Source organism: Etheostoma spectabile, chromosome 5 (genome assembly GCF_008692095.1).
Source record: "Etheostoma spectabile isolate EspeVRDwgs_2016 chromosome 5, UIUC_Espe_1.0, whole genome shotgun sequence".
NCBI classification, from domain to species: Eukaryota; Metazoa; Chordata; class Actinopteri; order Perciformes; family Percidae; genus Etheostoma; species Etheostoma spectabile.
In genome coordinates this window covers 34,608,705-34,628,398 of record NC_045737.1, presented here as the reverse complement: position 1 = coordinate 34,628,398, position 19,694 = coordinate 34,608,705, and the positions used below count along the sequence as shown (strand labels likewise).

At 41.5% G+C, this 19,694-nt stretch overlaps 3 protein-coding genes across 4 annotated transcripts in view; all 3 read right to left on the bottom strand.

The window, feature by feature from the left end:
* Nucleotides 1-946: 946 nt before the first annotated feature.
* LOC116689855 (ATP-binding cassette sub-family B member 6, mitochondrial-like) lies at nucleotides 947-2,817 on the bottom strand. Its single transcript, XM_032516509.1, has 2 exons — nucleotides 2,600-2,817; nucleotides 947-1,198 (listed from the first exon to the last, which is right to left on the bottom strand). Exons 1-2 carry the CDS (start codon nucleotides 2,657-2,659, stop codon nucleotides 947-949), a joined length of 312 nt encoding a protein of 103 aa, XP_032372400.1. The 5' UTR covers nucleotides 2,660-2,817.
* A 7,517-nt stretch (nucleotides 2,818-10,334) lies between these two features.
* On the bottom strand, nucleotides 10,335-12,706 carry LOC116689853 (kalirin-like). Its single transcript, XM_032516508.1, has 2 exons — nucleotides 12,683-12,706; nucleotides 10,335-11,355 (listed from the first exon to the last, which is right to left on the bottom strand). Exons 1-2 carry the CDS (start codon nucleotides 12,704-12,706, stop codon nucleotides 10,798-10,800), a joined length of 582 nt encoding a protein of 193 aa, XP_032372399.1. The 3' UTR covers nucleotides 10,335-10,797.
* A 112-nt stretch (nucleotides 12,707-12,818) lies between these two features.
* Nucleotides 12,819-19,694, bottom strand: part of kalrna (kalirin RhoGEF kinase a) — a 179,480-nt gene continuing 172,604 nt past the window's right edge. For both annotated transcript variants that reach the window (XM_032515387.1, XM_032515388.1), the window contains 10 exons: nucleotides 18,903-18,965; nucleotides 18,645-18,672; nucleotides 17,458-17,620; nucleotides 16,540-16,661; nucleotides 15,980-16,111; nucleotides 15,694-15,855; nucleotides 14,782-14,860; nucleotides 14,561-14,612; nucleotides 13,400-13,553; nucleotides 12,819-12,946 (listed from right to left, as the gene is read on the bottom strand). In XM_032515387.1, coding sequence (XP_032371278.1) covers nucleotides 13,401-13,553; nucleotides 14,561-14,612; nucleotides 14,782-14,860; nucleotides 15,694-15,855; nucleotides 15,980-16,111; nucleotides 16,540-16,661; nucleotides 17,458-17,620; nucleotides 18,645-18,672; nucleotides 18,903-18,965 — 954 coding nt within the window. In that variant the 3' untranslated portion in view covers nucleotides 12,819-12,946; nucleotide 13,400. The remainder of the gene's footprint in view (nucleotides 12,947-13,399; nucleotides 13,554-14,560; nucleotides 14,613-14,781; nucleotides 14,861-15,693; nucleotides 15,856-15,979; nucleotides 16,112-16,539; nucleotides 16,662-17,457; nucleotides 17,621-18,644; nucleotides 18,673-18,902; nucleotides 18,966-19,694) is intronic.

The window sequence follows — 19,694 nt, the reverse complement described above, 5'->3', positions numbered from 1 at the left end:
ACAAAGTGAACACTGACTTCCTCTGAAGTGGAAACTTCCGGGTTGTTACCTTGTGGTGGATGCAGTCTTGTGTACAAAATAGGGCACAAAAGACGTAGGCAAATGATGACACTCCCCTGAAAAATAACAAGGTACTTCCTCCTTCAAACCAACAAGATCTCATTCCACAGTAGTTGAAGTGTTTTGTAACACATGACTACACCAGCACAAACTATTTTAAGGTGTAGTTCATGATTTAGGTCAGTGTAATATCAGATGCTATCACTAACTGTATGAAGTACTTGGTTGGCATTTGTTACTGTGTTTCATGGATGTCATCTGTTGTTGTTTGGTTTTGAACATTTCTTTGGCATTGAGTGAATGATTAATGGTCAGTGTTTGTGCAACTGCTATCCAGTCAGGTCTGATGTGTTATGCTTTATCATAGAGTTCATTTTCAAATATTACAGAAATGTCGATTCAAATCTACCTAAAAAGTTAATATGCATGGTTCACATTCAAGATTATTCCTGTTTACTGTTATGTTTGTCTCCTTGAGTAATGCAAAAAAAATTACAGATACTTCTTGACTCAAAGGCCCCATAATGTAAGAAATTAGATTTCCATGTCTTTTTTCATTTTTTTAAGGCAGGTCGAGGTGCTATATAAATACTGTGAAAGAAAAACACAGCGCACATATTCAGAAACCTTTAAACAAACTTTCAAAATATGACAACCTGACAACCCAGAGTGTACGAACACACTCAGACACTACACACTCGGAAGTAATCAAGGACACAAGGAAACAAGGGAGCCTCAAAAGACTTGAGCACACTGCCATCTACAGTTTGGACAGAAACATGACGACCGTTTCAGTTAGAGTTCTGTTCCTGAGATGTGTTTGTATAAAGTTTTTCAGTTTTTGTATGACTACATATAACACATTTTAAACTACACATTTAGTGAACTAAGAAAGACCAGGATGTCCTATCAGGTTCTCTGTTTGTACGTGCTTACCAATGTTCTTGGAGTAAACGGGCACCAGCACATTAACCAGTCGCTCTGCTGCCAGCAGGCCCACACACAGCAGCACGAGTCCCTGCAGCGCTGCGTTGCCTTTGGGCCAGACGTAGGGCAGCAACAGCGTCACCTTCCTCCCAAAGCCTCGCCACGCAGACGGCAAGGAAGAAGAGGAGGAGGGAGAGGAAGAATGTTGGATCTGGATGGAGAGAGAGAAGAGTCAGAATATGGCTATTTGGCATGTGTATCATCACTTCTGTTGTTTTAGTTATATATATATATATATATATATATAGATATATATTGTTTCTATTGTCTGTTTGTGTTCAGACTGAAACTGACTTTTAATTTACAAACTACTATTTCTTCTATTTTTGTTATTTCCAGTAACCCCAACCGGCCCGTCAGACACCGCCTACCAAGAGCCTGGGTCTGGGTCTGTCCGAGGTTTCTGCCTAAAAGGAAGTTTTTCCTCTCCACTGTGGCCCTGTTGCTGCTCTGGAGGAAACTACTAGACCTGTTGGGTCCTTGTAAATTCTGGAGTGTGGTCTAGACCTACTCTATCTGTAAAGTGTCTTGAGATAACTCTTGTTATGAATTGATACTATAAATTAAATTGAATTGAAATTGAATTATTTCTCCTTGCTTTATTTGCACGGATTCCACTGCTGGGAAGGAAATCTGGATGGTGCAACAAGGCAGGCGTGCTTGGTTAGTTCATGGAATGATTGTAAATATTTACAAAGAATATGTTTATGGAATTTACTCTCTAACCGGGACGTTTTGGGACCGATTGGCGGGGATTTTGGCGGGGACACGGCGATAGACTGGTAAGAACAAATTATGGTTAACCACGTATCCAGCTAGAAGACACAGCTCCGTCACTGTACCGTGTGAACAGCGTGAACTTCACTTGATATTTTATGTGGCGTTCTCTTTTGCATGGAGTAAATGTTCCACCAAAACAAGTTCCTTCCTGAGACTATTTTGCAGAGCCACCGACACTGTCTGGAGTTTAGCACCGCCCAAGACTATTGTGAACTACTATTGTGACTATTTAAAGAAATGCAAATAACCCCCGAAGACACATAAAAGCTTTCTGATTTGACGTTCCTATCGCCAGGACGACATAATTTGCCTGGGACTTCCAAAATGAAACGAAAACCATGCAAGTGCATAATCCGCCGATTTAGCATTGTAAACCAATAATACTGTCTGACTCATAACATTTTTTTATAGTATAAAAATTAATACAGCAGAAGAGATACCACATCATAGTTCACACTAACCTGGCAACTACATTACCCACAATTCTACTCAACTTTTTTCTCTTACACTGTAGTGATACCTGTAAACAAGCTTAAGTAAAACCGATGTAGCTCCCCTTTGACACTTACAAACTGGATGAAAGTTGACGTTTGGACAATTGAACGCAACCAAACACATTTCTTTCTGTCATCTCACAAAGAGGCTTTGGTGTCACAGAGAAGTTCTTTCGGGGGTTTTTGTGTTCAAGCTAACAAAAAATTGAATCTCAGTGTCTGTTGTTAAAATAAACTTTACAGAAGAATGATGTAAGAAATCCCACGAATGAACTCACGTCCACATTTGCGACTCCACGTTTTCCTTCTCCTCCACTCTTCACAGGGACATCTGCCATCTGATTCACCTGCAGTTTACTCTGGTGTGAAAACGCTTTCCTTCAGCAGCAACAGCTACAAGCCACACACACACACACACACACATCCTTGTTACAGGATTACTGGCAAATATTTCATTAACTGGAGCTGCATTAGTGGCTGAAAGTTAAAAGCTGCTGTGGGGGTTTTTAAAAGCAGTGAGAGTGACTGCACACACACTCTTCTGTTGTGTTTTCAGCTTTCAGTTTAAAGTAGCTCTGGTCAGCATTTTGCTTTGAGCTGTGAGCAGGGCAGCGTGTGTGTGTGTGTGTGTGTGTGTGTGTGTGTGTGTGTGTGTGCTTGTGTGTAATAGAGAGAGAGTATGTTTGTGTGCGACAGTGTCCTTACAACAAGCTTGAATATAAAATGAATACATCAAATACTGCATTTCTATAATTTATGTTACCAATGCATTCCAAATAAATGGAAAAACTGCCTTGGTATAACTTATTATACGACTTCAAGACATTGTATTACCTGAAAAATACATGTGTGTAGAGGAACCTTGCACAAAGGCAGATGACTCATTATTTAAAGCAAAGACATTACACATTATGAACAACATAAGAGTTGATATTTATGACTAAGTCTGGCAATGAGTTCAGTTCATTTTACTGCATTGTTACAAAATCAGCTCCCTAAATCGGACTTTTTAAGTGAATTTTAACATTTTTCTATTAACTTCCTGCAGCTATAGACTTAACAGTTCTGTAGTCCTGTCTGATCCAATTCAACAAAATCAGTGTGAAAAATCAGTGTGTTTAACTTTTGTTTGGGGTTTGATATAATCCACTAAACTGTTTACCCAGAGTCTTAAGAAAATTTTAAACTAGAAGCTTAAAGGTGCTCTAAGCAATGTAACGTGTGTTTTAGGCTACAACATTTGTTGTCACATACAGTAGACATCTCCTCACCATCTGCTAGCTGCTTGTCCCCAGAACACACGCGTAAAAAAACGTGGTCTCTGTAGACAGTCCAGGGTCTACAAACGGCAACAAAAACAAACTGTGCCAACCTGCACCACGACGCATACACAACCAGTGGGAGGGTGGGGGGGGGGGGGGTGGGTTAGTGCACGGAAGCACATAAGGAGGGGGAGGGGTGGGATAAGGAGGGGGGAAGGGCAAGCTAGTCTCGTTTTTGGAGGAAAAGACTTCTGACGTCAACAAGAAGTAACGTCACCCAACATCGCTTACAGCACCTTCAATTTCAGCTTAAAAACGTTCAGGACATGTGAATGTATTTAGCTTCTCTATAATCTTACTAAACTAAATCAGTTGGGTGAAAGCTACATAAAGATGAATCTCTGTGGTATGACTCACATGCTTTGTTTTAAGTATTTTGAATGAAAGCATCAGTTGATCATTTCAACCTGTAAAGGCAACCAGACAACCAGTGACTCTTATTGACATTAAGTCTAAATGTTGGACAGTGGACACACACACAGGCAGGCAGATAGGCGCTCACTCTCACACACACACACACACACACACAGAGAGAGACCAAAAGGGTTTCCAGAGATAAGACAGAAAGAGGCAAGAATACCAACAAGCAGGTAGTTTATTAGCAAAGAGTAACAAACCGGCATGTTGTAGGAAGAGGCGGCCTATACAGAACAGCAACGTGAAGCCATCAGCGTAACGGTTCTCTACGAACAAAGCTCAGCACGAACACTATCAGGACACCACACGGGCTAGCATTCAACAGGGTGGAGCCACCACGGTGCTACGCGGCTCATCAAGCCATCACAGATGCATTGTGGGATTGGGACCGCCGGCCTGAAGTTTGACTCTGTTGACAATAAGATTTGAGTGTCTACAACAGAAAACGCCTGATCAGAGGGTTTAATGACGCCTGTAATTAAAACGAGCTATCACTGCATCAGCTGTGGCCTAAAAGTGACGTGCACCTTGATGCATCATTTATTACTATTATAATCCCATAACGTAATATGCAGAAAGGCCCATTTCAGAACATGGGCTATTCTGCAGGATAAGAACTTTTACCCTTGGTATATTTGGATGCTAATACTTTTACTTAAGTAAAATTTTGAATTCAGGACTTTTACTTACTTATACTTCTTTCATCACTGATATTTACACGTGAAGATTATCTCGAAAACATCTCAACCTGCTGAACTGTTGGTGGTAATCTCATTTCGTTTTCTGACGCAGTGATGCATTTTGAAAAGATGTGTATTTCAATATTATCCACCTGCGCAAAGCACATGACAAACAGGTGCGAATTCGGTTGAATATCATTCTTAAAATAGGTCTAGAAGCTGACTGAAAGACCTTCGAATTATTTCTCCATGTTATAACTTATACATATTCCCTGTATGCTGAAAGACAAAATGTGAATAAAAGGGCCAAGTCTTACCAAAACATCACTGAATAAGTTGTCTTTGTTCACTTTCTTTCTATTGTCTTTTTTGATCTTGTTGGGTCCAGGAATTTCCCAAAAAACAGACTCAACATGAAATGACCGATTCAATTTCTTCCCAACTTTCTGACAGACCTGATCGATGAATTCTAAGTAGCTGAGACAACCAACAGATCCGCTCTGTTCTTCAGAGTCAAATCCAAGCCTCTGCCGTGCTTAAACATCAGGTTAAGTGAAACCAGAGGGGGAAGTTGTACTGGCTTTAGACAGAACCAGTACTTAACATACTGTACACCACTAGGAAACTGCATAATCAAACTTCTTTTATATTTCCTTTGCCAGTTTAAATCCAGATGGGCAGACCAGAAATTTAAAGAACAATCTCACTCCAGAGGTTGCTTTGATTGATTGTCTTTACAGGAAACTGTTAGCAATTTTGCAAGACAGAAATACAGACCTCACTAAAGCTTAAAAGGTGCCCTGCCACCCTAATTAATTACTTTGTGGTAATGTCTGTGGTTCTACCATGGACTCCTTGGTTACCTTGTTTCCAGCCATTCTAGCGTGGTGTAAAAATCCTCCAGGAAGACCCAGTTTGATTTGTGCCAGTTCTCATTGATATTCAACCAGCTAAGCTGCTTGACTCTGATTGGCTAACAGCTAGCCAATGAGAGCCTGGCTATGATTATCCTTTGCCCAGCGCAACTGGGCGAGCTCATGAATCGTAATGAGTTCAGGCAGCATGACGTCAGACTGACCAGCTGTTGTGATTGGCCTGATTTCTCCTCTTATTTCTTTTCGGTGTCTAGAGCTGACAGAGGAGGTAGCAGTTCATCTTCACATTCACGACATAACACAAACACATATGTACCTAACATATTTCAAAAAATGCAAGTAAAAACTGTTTTGTGTGGCAGGGCACCTTTAACTATTCTGGTGAGTTGCTGGAAAATGACGAGCTTTGAACGCTGGGCTATACTTTATGCCTTATGGAGACCCTGAGTGCTAAAATACCACAATGCAGAGCGCATATTTTACTTTTTCAGTTAAAATGTAAACAGAGTAAATGAAGGGCTCAGGCTCGTAAAAAGATCATGGAAACCAGCAGAGACGGACCTGTGTCATGTTTGTTCTGACTTTCATCTTCCTTATTGTTTGTCTTTCATAAACGACATACGTTTTCTTTCTTAAGGGAATTTTGGATCACCTTTAATTGTTAGCAAGGGTAAAGATTTGTTTATTATCCAGTGAAAATGAACAACTTGAAGGCAGTGAGAGTCCTGTGGCAGCCATGTTAACTGGCGATTGGTTGTTTTCTATTCAAGAGAAACAACTTGGAATTTCACTGCTATTAGGCGTCAAAGTATGGAGACTGAAAGTGTACAATATTAAATCATTAAATTAAAATGTACGTATCATATTGTGAAATAAACTTGCATATTTCTTTATTACCTCATGTCATTTTAACTTAATTCCAATGGTTTGTTTTCTTTTAGTCTGTTTTTAAATCTTTCCTAATGAAAATGAAAGTGTTTATTTAATATTGAACACTTAGAGTCTCCACAGCTGACCAAGATGACAGATTTTTAATGAGTGGACTGTTTTAGTACTGATGTCAACAGCGTGTTGCCATCAGTGTGTTAGTTGATCCAGTTAGCAGTAAACTGTACGTACTTTTCACATTTATTTTAAGCCATTTAACACAAAGCTGTATCACGAGGAGAAGGTAATGCTGTGTTTTGTCTACAGAGTTTGCTGTCATGCGTCATGATGAGATTTCCCTCAGTATACAGCAGAGAAAGGGTTTCCGGGGCGCCCGGGTGGCTCTACTGGTAGAGCGTGCGCCGGATGTACAGAGGCTTAGTCCTCGCCGCAGCGGCCGCATGGGTCAACCTGCAGCCCTTTGTTGCATGTCGTCCCCCCTCTCTCCCCCTCCCTTTCATGCATAAATAAACAAATGAAGGCCTTGAAAGCAAAAAAAAAAAACCTTGTTTTTACAACCTGGAGGGGTCGCTTTCCTTTGGGAAGTTTAAATCTTCAACTTTCCTGATTCAAAGTCCCTGCTGAGAAGATGAAACAGCAGAACGCTGCTGACTCACTGGTCCCTGAATGCGTCTCGACACAGCTGCACTGATAAACACAAAATACTCACAGGATGCTGCAGTACTGGACATCAGAGGGGGAAGTTACATTTGCACCATTCTGCATCCCTGGCTGCATGAAACATGAATACTATTGTAGTACACTGAATCCTCGCGGGGCAGGTAAGGATGCAAAATGGTCACAAGGGAGCATTTTAAAAGCGAAAGCATTTGCTGAAAGCAGAGGACAGCACTTGTGATGGCAACACATTCTACATTTTTTTTACATTCATCAGTAGAAACAGGACCGTAAATTCCCATTCAAGACCGATTCAGCAGCCACATAAACTATTTTACAAGACAAATGAACAGGACCCACACACTATGGTTGGTTACTCGCCACAGTGGCTGGTTTTGGTAAATAACTGTACAAACAGAAAAGAACACAAAATGTAAAAGGTTTTCTGTTTAAATAATAATTTCTAAACCATCCTTGGTGAATTTACATGCAGGGTTTCCCTGATTATTCTACTTTTTTTGTAAACTACCTAAGCAAATTTTTGGGACAAAGAATTTGTAAACACTGATGCAAACTCATATATTCTGATAGTCCGTCTCCACGGGGCCTTCTCCATGTTCCTGTGGAAGGTCCAGGAGTCCTGTGTAGCGATGTTACCGGCTAGAAGTGCCCATTTCAACCCAGTTTATTGTAGTTCACGACAGTTCGGTACAGTGCGGATCCCTCGGTGGTTTGATGTAAACTCTAGCAGTTCACTACAACCCTTTTCACAATGTAAACTCAGCCGCTGCACAGTCCAGCAGCTGTTCAGTGACTTTGATGTACTCATCGTACGTCAACTCTACTTAGCGCAGGCCACACTGCTCCGGGTCACCATTGCAATTACACTTGCACTCTCAACTGCAGCCTTGAAATAAAGAAACAATCCATAAATTAAAGGCATACCATAGCAAGGGTTCAGGGCTGCAGCGTCCAGTCCAAGAAGCTTTCCATGTTGGCGCTTTAAAACACAGGTACAGTTGTTTATGTACAGGAATTCCACCATGGTGACATAAGTGGGCTGTTATGCTTCATGCCAAATGGACAAAAAAAAAATTACATGAATATCGTATTTAAGTCCAGGTTTTTTTTGCTTTTTCTTCTTTAGGAGAAACTTTTTGTAATCTATTACCTACGTGGAGAAGATTTGTTTTTTTACCAGTGATTTAGACAAGCAAGAAGAATTTATAATGTTGTAAATTAGTGGGGATGTGGACTGTTCCCTTAACAGATCACCACACTTTTCAAGACTAGATTTAGCAGAACATCCAAGCAATGAAGTCAAATGTCTGCTTGTTACGTTGAAATTGCATTCGTTAAGTTTTTGATGACATTCTTGATGGCTCTGCTGAAATCCCCCGTCACAACAACAGCTGTCTTTTTGTTACTGAAGCTTTTGAGTGAGACAGGCTTTAAGTCATATGCAGTGACAGTCCCAGGATCAATCCTCATAATCCTGTTTTAGTGTTCTTGAGCAACACACTGACCCAGGATCAGAACAGCAAATAAAATGTTGAATGGCGGCGATCAGTCAGATTCCCTTTGAAACTGTTCAGACTCTGTAATCCTCGATGAGAGTTCCTCCTGAGACTAATTCAAACTACCTCTATGATTTCACACAAGGGTGTAACTTTGGGTTCAACATTGGTGGGGTGGGGGGGGGGGGGGGGGGGGGGGGGGGGGGGGAGAGATCTCCACCTATCTAGCGAAAATATTTGTTTCAACATTAAGTGGGACAGATTATACCTGGGGTTTCTGATGGTCATCCCCCAGAAGAATGTGTGCATCAAATGCTTCATTTCCAGCATTCTGGTGGATTTTTCTGCGACAATTTGTGCCTTTTCTGCATGCAAATGTCTTCATTCATGTAAATATTATTATTACAAATGTATTAATTGGCTGTATTGTTCAAAACTTTCTGCAATTTCAAAACATTACACGTTTCTTTTTCTTTTTTTTTAGGAAACATGCACATCTTAAATATTTGCCTGCCACAGCATTTACACTCTTTGACGTCATTATCCCGCCAGTTTTGATTGTTGGTCATTATTATTGGTTGTAAATAATCTCACATACCCTTCCATAAATTACGCCTGTGATATCACAGGTCAGGAACTCACACTCAACGCTTTTACATATATATTCAGTAGTGTTAGCCAAAGCATGCTAGCTGAGCATGGGCCGTGTAATGCTTCTCGGTGAGTGGGATTCTGCGGGCCAGTTGGCTAGTGAGGCCGATCCCTGCCGCAGTGCTCCTGAGCAACAGCACCAACAGCCTTCTGCAGATCCAAGTGAAAGAGACAAGATACAATTAGCTCGTAACGTAATGTTCAAATGCCTCCAATATATCATCTGTCCCTGGAAAAATAAACATTACAAATATAAATTAACATGTTGCCATTATGCCTGCTCACAGTGTTTTTTTTTTTTTTTTAACTTTGAGGTCGTTTCTTTGGGTTCTTTACGGGGGTGGGGGGTGGGTGGGGGGAGGGGGGTGTTCTGGGCAGTAAACGAGACCAGCTTCACATGTGATTGGTCTATATCCACAACTTTCCACTTCTGGGATGGCTCCCTTGCCGCCTGAAATTTTGCCGTATGTTCTTCTTTTCGGCCAGGTATCCGTTACCTAACGCTTTCTTTGTGTTGGAATTTTAAACTCTGGTGGATTTCTGAGGACTATGGTTAACTGCCTCTTCAGATCTCTGCAGGGGAAATCCAGACAGCTAGCTAGACTATCTGTCCAATCTGAGGACTATGTTTACCTGGTCCTCAGGTCTCTGCAGGGTAAATCCAGACAGCTAGCTAGACTATCTGTCCAATCTGAGGACTATGGTTACCTGGTCCTCAAGTCTCTGCAGGGTAAATCCAAACAGCTAGCTAGACTATCTGTCCAATCTGAGGACTATGGTTACCTGGTCCTCCGATCTCTGCAGGGGAAATCCAGACAGCTAGCTAGACTATCTGTCCAATCTGAGGACTATGTTTACCTGGTCCTCAGGTCTCTGCAGGGTAAATCCAGACAGCTAGCTAGACTATCTGTCCAATCTGAGGACTATGGTTACCTGGTCCTCCGATCTCTGCAGGGTAAATCCAGACAGCTAGCTAGACTATCTGTCCAATCTGAGGACTATGGTTACCTGGTCCTCAGATCTCTGCAGGGTAAATCCAGACAGCTAGCTAGACTATCTGTCCAATCTGAGTTTTTTGTTGCACGACTAAAAGAACTTTTGAACGTACACATGTTCCACCAGAACAAGTTTCTTTCAGAGACGGTTGTGATTGGCTTAAAGAAATACCAATAAACCAGAGAAACGCTTCTCTTCCATCCCGGACTGCTGTCTGGCAAAAGCAAGACTACATGTAATTAATGGTTGATACACGGCCAAAGATCAAAGTGTTAGTCAGTGATTAAATATCATACAGCCGTGGACTCATGGTGCCACAGGAAGGATTCAGGCAACCAACTCCCTTTCCCACTTGCACATTAATAAATACAGATAATTAAATGCTTCTAATATTTTCGTAATGTTATTGAGGGTGCCCTGGTGGTCCCAGATGGATTGTTAGTGAGTGTTCACACACTCCGAGCCTCTGACTGTCACGGTGTGTTGCCCATGCTGCTGCTCACCAGCCCTTTGATATTCGTGATGGGCCGAACGTCGTGCAGCTGTCTCCTTCGGTCAATGAATGTGGCCAACCGTGTGGTGTCCAGGGGCGTCTTGGAGTACTCCCCACCGTGTGCACCCCCGCGGCCCACCCACGGGTGCTGCAGACAGGAGGTAGCGCTCGGCCTTTTCCTGGGATCCTGCTGCAGCGCAGAGGACACAAAATCCCTCGCCGCCTGGCTCACGTCGTGGAAGTATTCGTCCGGGAAGCAGAAGTCCAGGCGGCAGATGTTGACGCAGGTTTCCTCCGGTGATTCGTCCAGAAACGGGGAAACGCCACTGAGCATCACGTAGGACAGCACGCCGACGCTCCACACGTCTGTCGCGACAGAGACCGGCGTGCCCCGGATGAGCTCGGGCGCAGCGAACTCCGGGTTTCCGAGCAAGAGGTGGACGTACCGGCGGTGGGCGGACAGCTGCACGGCATCGCCCAGGTCGATGAGTTTGATCCCCGGGGTGGGAGAGCCGAGGTCCACCATGATGTTCTCAGGCTGCAAGACAGAGGAGCAGATTCACAATCAGATGAGAGTTAATGATTTGATGTTATTAATACAGATGATTCCTCTAAACAAATGACAAAATGTTTCAAATTGCATCTCCATAATTTTAAATATGGGTAACAAGGTACTGATAAATAGAACATATAGTAAAATAGACATTAACTGCCTCACAAAGAGCAGTGGTGGACTGTGACTAAGTAAATTTACTCAAGCACCAATTTGAGGTACTTGTAGTGTACTTGAGTCTTTTCTTTTCATGCCACTTTCTACTCCGCTACATTTTAGAGAGAATTATTGTACTTTTTACTCCACTACATTAATCTGACAGCTTTAGTTACTAGTTGCTTTACAAATTAAGATTTTTTCACACAAAACACATGTCGTTTATAAAAAGACAATGTTTTTTTTTGCATTGAACCACCCAACAATATAGCGGCCAAAAAGTCCAGCTGAAATGATTAGACTATTAAACACTTGATTGACAGAACTGTTTGGATCATTTTACAGTTTTCTAAAATGTGAGGATTCTTCTGTATTAAGTACTTTTACTTTTTAATACTTAAAGTGTAATAACCTGATGCTTACTTACATACTTTTACTCAGGTAACTTTTTTTTATTTTTAGATTTCTTTTGCATTTTATGCCTTTATTTAGCAGGACAGTTTTAGGCATGAAAAGGGCGAGAGAGAGGGAATGACATGCAGAAAAGGGCTGCAGGTCGGAATTGAACCCACGGCTGCTGCAAAAAGGATTGAACCTCTGGATATATGGATATATGTATATATATATATATATATGTATATATATATATATATGTATAATTTTCCCCGTGTTCCTCCACCATAAAGAATGCATGCTAGGTAACTAGGACTACAGTTGATAATTAGCCGACTGGCTAACACTGGCACATTTACAGAAATGTTGATTATTGTGCATTCTCCTGATCAAATAAATGAATCTTATAAAGACCAGTTATAAATGTCAGTCATAATTATAACTAACAAAAAAGTTCAGTCCACTGATAGCAGTTCAAATCAGACTTTACTCATTTAAATATATATGGGTTGTATTTATATACTCAAGGACTACTCAAAGCTTTTACATTGTACAGGAACCATTCACACACACATTCATACACTGTGGCCGAAGCCGCCACAAACAACGTTTTTTTTTAATTTTTTTTTTTTTTTTTTTGAGTGAACAGTGCCACAGCTCTTTGTCAATCAGATGTATTAGTCTTTTTAATATTGGTTTCAAGGCTGCCACCATACAACGTGCCACCAGCTCATGAGATACACATTCACAAACATTTACACACCGAAGAAGCAGCACCGGGAGCCATTCGGGTTCAGTTCACTTCGACATGTGACTGCAGGGCCAGGGATTGAACCACCAACCTTCCAATTGGTACTGAACCACACACAGCGCACACAGACACACACATAGGTCTCCCCTTCAGATCAGGTGTGCCACTCTGCAGGTGTAAGGTGCTGCAGGGCCTCTAGTGTCTCTCTGATGAAGAAGCCACCTTCTCCTCCATCAGCTCATCGGGGGCAAACAGGTAATCGAGCAAACGACCGCCTAAGCTGAGACACAACACACACACACAACACACACACACACACCACACACACACACACACACACACACACACCACACACACACACACACACACACACAACCCACCACACACACACCACCACACAAACCATTAGATTAAAACTGGAATGAATAGGATTGTATTTTGAACACACATATATAAATATGTATAAAAACTAAAACAACAATACAATTGCTCTTGTCCTAAGGGATTACAAAGAAGCAAAATGCTTTTTAGGTCCTACCCTTTTTGAAATGTCCATACCCTTATCAAAGTGTTCTTAATCTATTTTTTTTAATAAACAACCTTACAACCCTATTACAGAAAGCAAAATCCCCCAAAAACATTTGCTGAACAATTAATCAATCATAAGTTAACTGTGTAAATGGGACTTAGTTTGATTCTTAAAGCGAGAGTTGCTTTGATTCAGTCGGACTCACAGCTCCAGGATCAGCATCAGAGAGGTGGGAGACTCGTACGTGTCCAACAGCGCCACCAGCTGGTGGTGCTGTACGTGCCGGAGGACGTCTGCCTCGTGAGCCACCTGCTCCTTCTTCTGCATCTTCTTACTCACAAATTTAACCGCAACCTGAACAGAAGAACGACACACTGAAACACAAAATTCACTGCAAACTGAAACATGCAAGTTCAAAGTGAGAAATACAGATATGCTGCTATTTTCTAGAAATGAATTCTTCACTTTAACCTGAAACACAACACATACGAAAACAAGTAGAAATGTTTAAAAACTACTTCTTCTTAAAAGTCCAATGTGTAGCAATGTCTCCCATCTAGTATTGAGATCATATATCGGAATCAGCTCTTTTGCACCATACAGTTCAAAGCAAATATCACAGCTACGGTAGCCTTTACTCTTCAAAAAGCCCCGATGTGATCTATCCATCTAAAGATTTGGTGAGTACTACAAACTGTCTTGTTGATGTTAGCCATGTTTCCTTCTTCAAACTTGCCGGGGCAACCATACCCTTTAGCAGATTAGCAGCACCTGTGAGTTAGTCATGTGACAGCAGAAAAAGCCAATGGCGGAGCAGTATGTCCCATATGTACCTTACCGGCTTATGTATTTCAAGATTGCGCATGAATATGGACCGTCTACCCCAGTTCATGAAAATGAAAAAGCAAAATTTCAAGCCAGTAGGAAAATTTGGAATTGATGGTGGTGGTCAATATTCATTAAAAAGGATGAGTTTGTTAACGAGCAACACCGATTTTTGATAATGAACAACTAAAAACGTTACACGCTGGACCTTTAAAATCTACTAAAGATGAACAGTAATACTTTGGGAATAAAATATACTTATTAAAATGTGTAAGTGCATCTTAAAACACATAAATAGACCAAACTGCATCCTAAATGTCAACGCACAATAAATTCATTACATTTTAAATGGTAACGTGAAATATATATAGCCATAAAATAACTTTTCTTATAACTGAAAAACAAGAATGCTAAAATGGATTCACTGCAACTCCAGACACCTGAACACTTCAGCTAAACACTGAACGGTAAAGAGTAAAACACACTTTACAACAACAGGTTAACAACAACCGATCAAACTGTCAGGGACGGCCTACCTCTTTCTTTGTGGACTTGTTGAGACATTTCCTCACCACTGAAAACCGTCCCCTGGTGAAACAAACAAGCAGAAGAGAGGCTGAATACACACACACACACACACACACACACACACACACACACACGCACGCACACACACACTTCTCAACAGCTGGGCTGAAAATCAATTTTGGGTTGTAAAAGACATTGCTTCAAAACTCAGTGATTTGCGACGGTTTACCTCCCAATCTCAGAGATCTCAGAGAAGGTCGAGTCAAAGTTTTCTTTCCACTGGATCCCTGTTCCATCAAACCCCGAGTCTGGACCGGGACAGAGCAGACCAAGGGAGGATTAACCCGTTTAACTGTTTTAGGTTACACTTTACTTGAAAGTATTTACACAAGAGTGACACGACACTGCCATGTATGAAATGGAAATATGTATTCATAATTCAAATTGAAAAGTCCAAAGAGAAAAAAAATCAAAAAAATCAAATTAAAAATATTATTATTTTACTATGCTATTAGGAAAAATCATGCCATAATTAAAATTTGAAAAAGAAAACATGCGCAAAAACTGAACTCTTTTATTGATTGAGAGAAACATCAAATATGAAACTCAAAATGGAAATTAGAAAAGCTTAAATGGAAATACTTAAATTTAAATCTCAAGTAAAAAAAAAAAAAAGAAATCACTTGTTTTATGTCTTTGCACTTTATAATTTTCAATTTTTATCTTTTGCATTTTACATTTGGAAATTGCTGTTTGACATTTTAAGATTCAACTTTTCAATTTCCATTTAACGTTTGGCTTTTCATTGTGACTTGACACTTGTCAACGTAAATGAGTAGCAGTAAATATTTATTCTTTATTCTATCCTATTTATCATTTCATGTATGACATATCCTATTATAGCATGTATATTCTGTATATGATATTTCATGATATTTCATGATATATATGATATTTCCCATTTTTGGGATTAATAAAATTATCTATCCATCCATCCATCCATCCATCCATCTATCTATGTCTATCTACCTATCTATCTATCTATCTACCTATCTATCTATCCATCCATCCATTCCTTTGATGTTGTCTGTGGTTATGAAACTGTGTGTGTGTGTGTGTGTGTGTGTGTGTGCAGACGTACTGCTACTGGGCAGGGTGACCATGTTTGAGGGCTCGGATGGGGGGCCGATCCCCCAGCGGTTGGAGGCCCGCACTCTGAACTGATAGTGACCTCCGGGGATCAGCGTGTCGATCTGGACACACTCCTCTCTGCTGCTGGCCACCTGCTGCCATAGCAACGAGTCTGAGGGGGAGAGAGGAGAAAAGGTTTAACCTCGGACTATTTCAACAGGAAAAATCCACCCAGTCTCTCTCACACTCACTCACTCACTCACACACACACACACACACACACCGCCCCCCCTTACCTTCCTGTCTGTACTCCACAGTGTAGCTGCTGGCAGCACAGTGAGCTGATGAAGCCGGAGGCGGCCAGTGGATCATCACTGCCGTGCTGCTGGCCTCCTGGGCCACCGGTCTCCCAGGGGCTGCTGGGATACCTGCAGGAGACCGAACAGACATAGAGTCAGCAAACCACCGCAGCTGCTCTGTTAGTCTCTGTTTAACATCTCAAGTAAAACTGCAGAATCCGTGAATGGGTACACGTTCTGATTCCAGCTTCCCTATTGTGAGTTTTTGTCTTCACTTATTTTGGGTTTTGGAAAACACTGATCCACATGTTTCACCATTTTATTAACAACTAACCGATTAATCAAGATCGTAATACTCGACAGATTAACCGACAATGAAAATATGTCTACAGTTGGTGTGTCCTTGGGGGGGTGTTTTTTTATATAAGCCATTACAGGTTTCTACTACACCCTCACATGTATTTCGAATTTCCTCAGTACTTGACTATCTAGTGCTGACCGGGGGGTTACTGTTTTTTTTTAAAGGTGAAATGCTGCTCCTTTTAATCCAGTGTTACCTTGCACTTTAATGGAGGCGGAGGAGGAGGCAGAGCCGTGGTCGTTAACAGCAACGCAGGTATAGATCCCGGTGTCTTGAGGCATCAGATTACAGATCTTCAGCAAGATGTCGCCTGAATCCCTGGAAAGTATGAAGGCGCCAGGATTGAGGAAACAAGTAAGAAGTGGTGGAGGAGAAGAAAGGGAGGAGTAGGATTAGACATGGACGAAAGGAAAGAGAAGGGGGGCGGGGGGGATGATGTGAAGAAAGCAGCCGGGCACAAACGGTAAATGACAAGAGTAATGGACACACTGAGGTTCTCTCTTTTACCACCTGTGTGCATCCATGTCCCAGTAATGCTGGGTACTGAATCAGCTCCGGGGAGCTCAGCCCTTATATTCTGTCACCTTGCAGTTTTCCATGGATTGGGGTGACACCTAAACTGTGCTTGCAGTTGCTGCTGTGGTCCTGCTCAACGCCCTGCTATGCCCTGCTATGCCCTGCTATTATTTCTAGTCATAGTTATATTTATTGTAGTAGCTGGTGTCATCGTACTACTGCTATATATATTATGAATCTTATTTCTCCGAGTATATGTGTCTCTGTGTCCCAACTGGCAGCGGCAGATGGCGGAGAAGAGAGTCCGGGTCTGTCTGAGGTTTCTGCCCATAACAAAATATTTAAAAAAATAAAGCTTGTCCTCGCCACTGTCGCCCAAATGCTTGCTCTTAGGCGGAGAGTTATTGGGTCTTTGTAAATTATAGCATGTGGGCTAGACCTGCTCTATCTGTAAAGGTGTCCTGACATAACGCCTGTTGTGATTTGACTCTATAAATAAAATTGAATGGAAAATGTAACACTGTAGGAATTTGAACCACTACAGTCAGTGTAAAACAGAGGAAACTGCACGCACATGCACACATGCATTTGTCGTTACCTGATGTCTATGGTGAAGCGATTGTTGCTGGTCACTGGGTTCTGGTCGGGGCCCTTCAGGGTGACGGAGGGTTTGGGTCGTCCACAGACTTTACAGCAGAGGACCACGGTCTCCCCAAATGCACACACCACGTCTGACAGAGGGACGAGGAACTCTGGAGCCACTGCAGGCAGGAAACACATCACAGTGCACTTCCAACTTCTAGTTTTAAACAAATGTACCATCATGTATTTCATATATTATGCTATTATATGTGGAAAATGAGGCCTTCCGGGTTGTTAACATGACTCAGTTTTTTTCCCATCTGGTCCCAGTCACACCAGTAGACAGTAATGCTTTACTGGAGAGACTAATAACAGAAAAAACAGCAAGGCCATGCATGTCTGCAACTTCATTTGAAACCCATGTTCTTACAGTTTCTGAAAATGTGCTTGTTTAGCATGCGATTAGAACACAAACTACACCAGTTCAAACATTGTTCTAAAAAAACATTTTCACATTTGAAAACTAATAACTAAGACACGCCTTATGCAACACTAACCTAATGGGAGCTAGGGAGTTTTCAGAATTTGGTATCACTGGTGTCCCAGAAACCACTCCAAAACATCTCCAAGTGACGACATTTTGCTAAATGCTTTTACTCACTTCCATCATATTAAAAAAACAAAAAACAAACATACTAAAGCCTTAAAATGCCTCACAAAAACATAACACCTAACTAGCCAAATCGGGCTTAATGCTGGCCCAGTGTCGGCATTCTCCGCTGTGTTCTGGCACTAGATAGATAAAAGGTCACCTGGTTCACATGGAGGCCATTTGATGTGGACGTGGACCCAGAGAGCAGCCCAGCTTTAGGAATCAGACCGGTGGTAACCAGACTGATTCTGACATAATTCATCAAGCATGCATGCTGCCAAAACAATTAAAGTTTTGAGGCTTGCTATAGTTACCAGAAATGGAAGTTAAAATAGCATTGGGGACTTCTATTATGCTCTGCAGTTGGTGAGGTGTGTGCAGGAGTCTCTTTGACAGAAGCCCATTAATCATTGTGAATACGCACACCTCCTATAAAACACACACACACACACACACACACACACACACACACACACACACACACACACACACACACACACACACACACACACACACACACACACACACACACACACACACACACACTTTACCTTGCTGGATGAAGTTTGGGTTGAGAAGCTGAAAAATAGATGAGGTCAAAGTTAAAGTTTACTATCCATAATACCCATTAAACACAGTATTTGTTTTTTTGTTTTTTAAAATGTATGTTTTCTGTTCACACTGACTTTGAAACTTTTATTCTCTGCCACTGCTTGCTTGTTTAAAATGTTGTTAAATATAAAATAATCTGTCTTTTGTAACTCCACGCATTTCTTTTCCCTGAACAAATAAGGATTGCTTGTGGGTACCTCCATGCCAGTTTTTGGGTCCAGGTCGTCATCACAGTCGGACTCATCTGACGTGTGAACGTCCTGGTGGAAGAGGAAGGGGAAAGTAGAAGAATAATAGAGAAGAGAGTTTAAAGAGGGTAGGTGTATAGATATTGATAAAGCACAAGGGGAGGGAAGCAGACAAATAGAGAAGGGCAGCAGGAGAGGAAAGGTAGTAGAGAAGGGGAGAAAATCAAGGCAAAGAAAGAGAGGAAAAGAAGTATGGAGGATGAAAAAATCCTTAGGAGTATGTGTGTGGTTATCACTCTGTGGCTAAAGAGAAGAGGGTTTTAAATGTACTGGACGGTAACTCCAAGTTCTGCATAAAACTGTGTCTGTTTGGCTGAGACTCACCTGAAAGCTGGTTTTGGTTTTGGACAAAAAGTTAAGCTTTGCTTCCTCTCCTTTTTTTCCGTTTCATTCTTAGGAAGAATGGCGTACCAAACACTATCAAGTAAGCAATCAATCAATCAATCAATCAATCAATCACTGCTAAGTGTTTAAACTGCAATTTCATATAGGGCCACTAGATGCTGACTCCAAGGCCTTTCTGATTGGATGATAGTGAGAGAGACAGTCAAAGGCAGGGTGGAGAAAGGGGAAGACATGCAGCTAATGGCCCCGGGCCGGACTCAAACGCAGGCGGTTGCAGTTGACTCAGCCTCAAAGGTATGCGTCATAGGTATAGGCTCTTTTTGTCATATTCTATAAAACATTTATTAAATCTATCATTGCAGAAAGAGACGTAGGGTTTGCTTGGCTGCCAGGTGT

Coding starts and splice junctions, on each gene's coding strand:
- LOC116689855 (XM_032516509.1), bottom strand. CDS start 2,659: ATGGCAGATGTCCCTGTGAAGAGTGGAGGAGAAGGAAAACGTGGAGTC. Junction 1,199..2,599: donor GTGGAGTCGCAAATGTGGAC/GTGAGTTCATTC, acceptor CTCTCCATCCAG/ATCCAACATTCTTCCTCTCC.
- LOC116689853 (XM_032516508.1), bottom strand. CDS start 12,706: ATGGCTCCCGGTGCTGCTTCTTCG. Junction 11,356..12,682: donor CTCCCGGTGCTGCTTCTTCG/GTGTGTAAATGT, acceptor TCTGTCTTGCAG/CCTGAGAACATCATGGTGGA.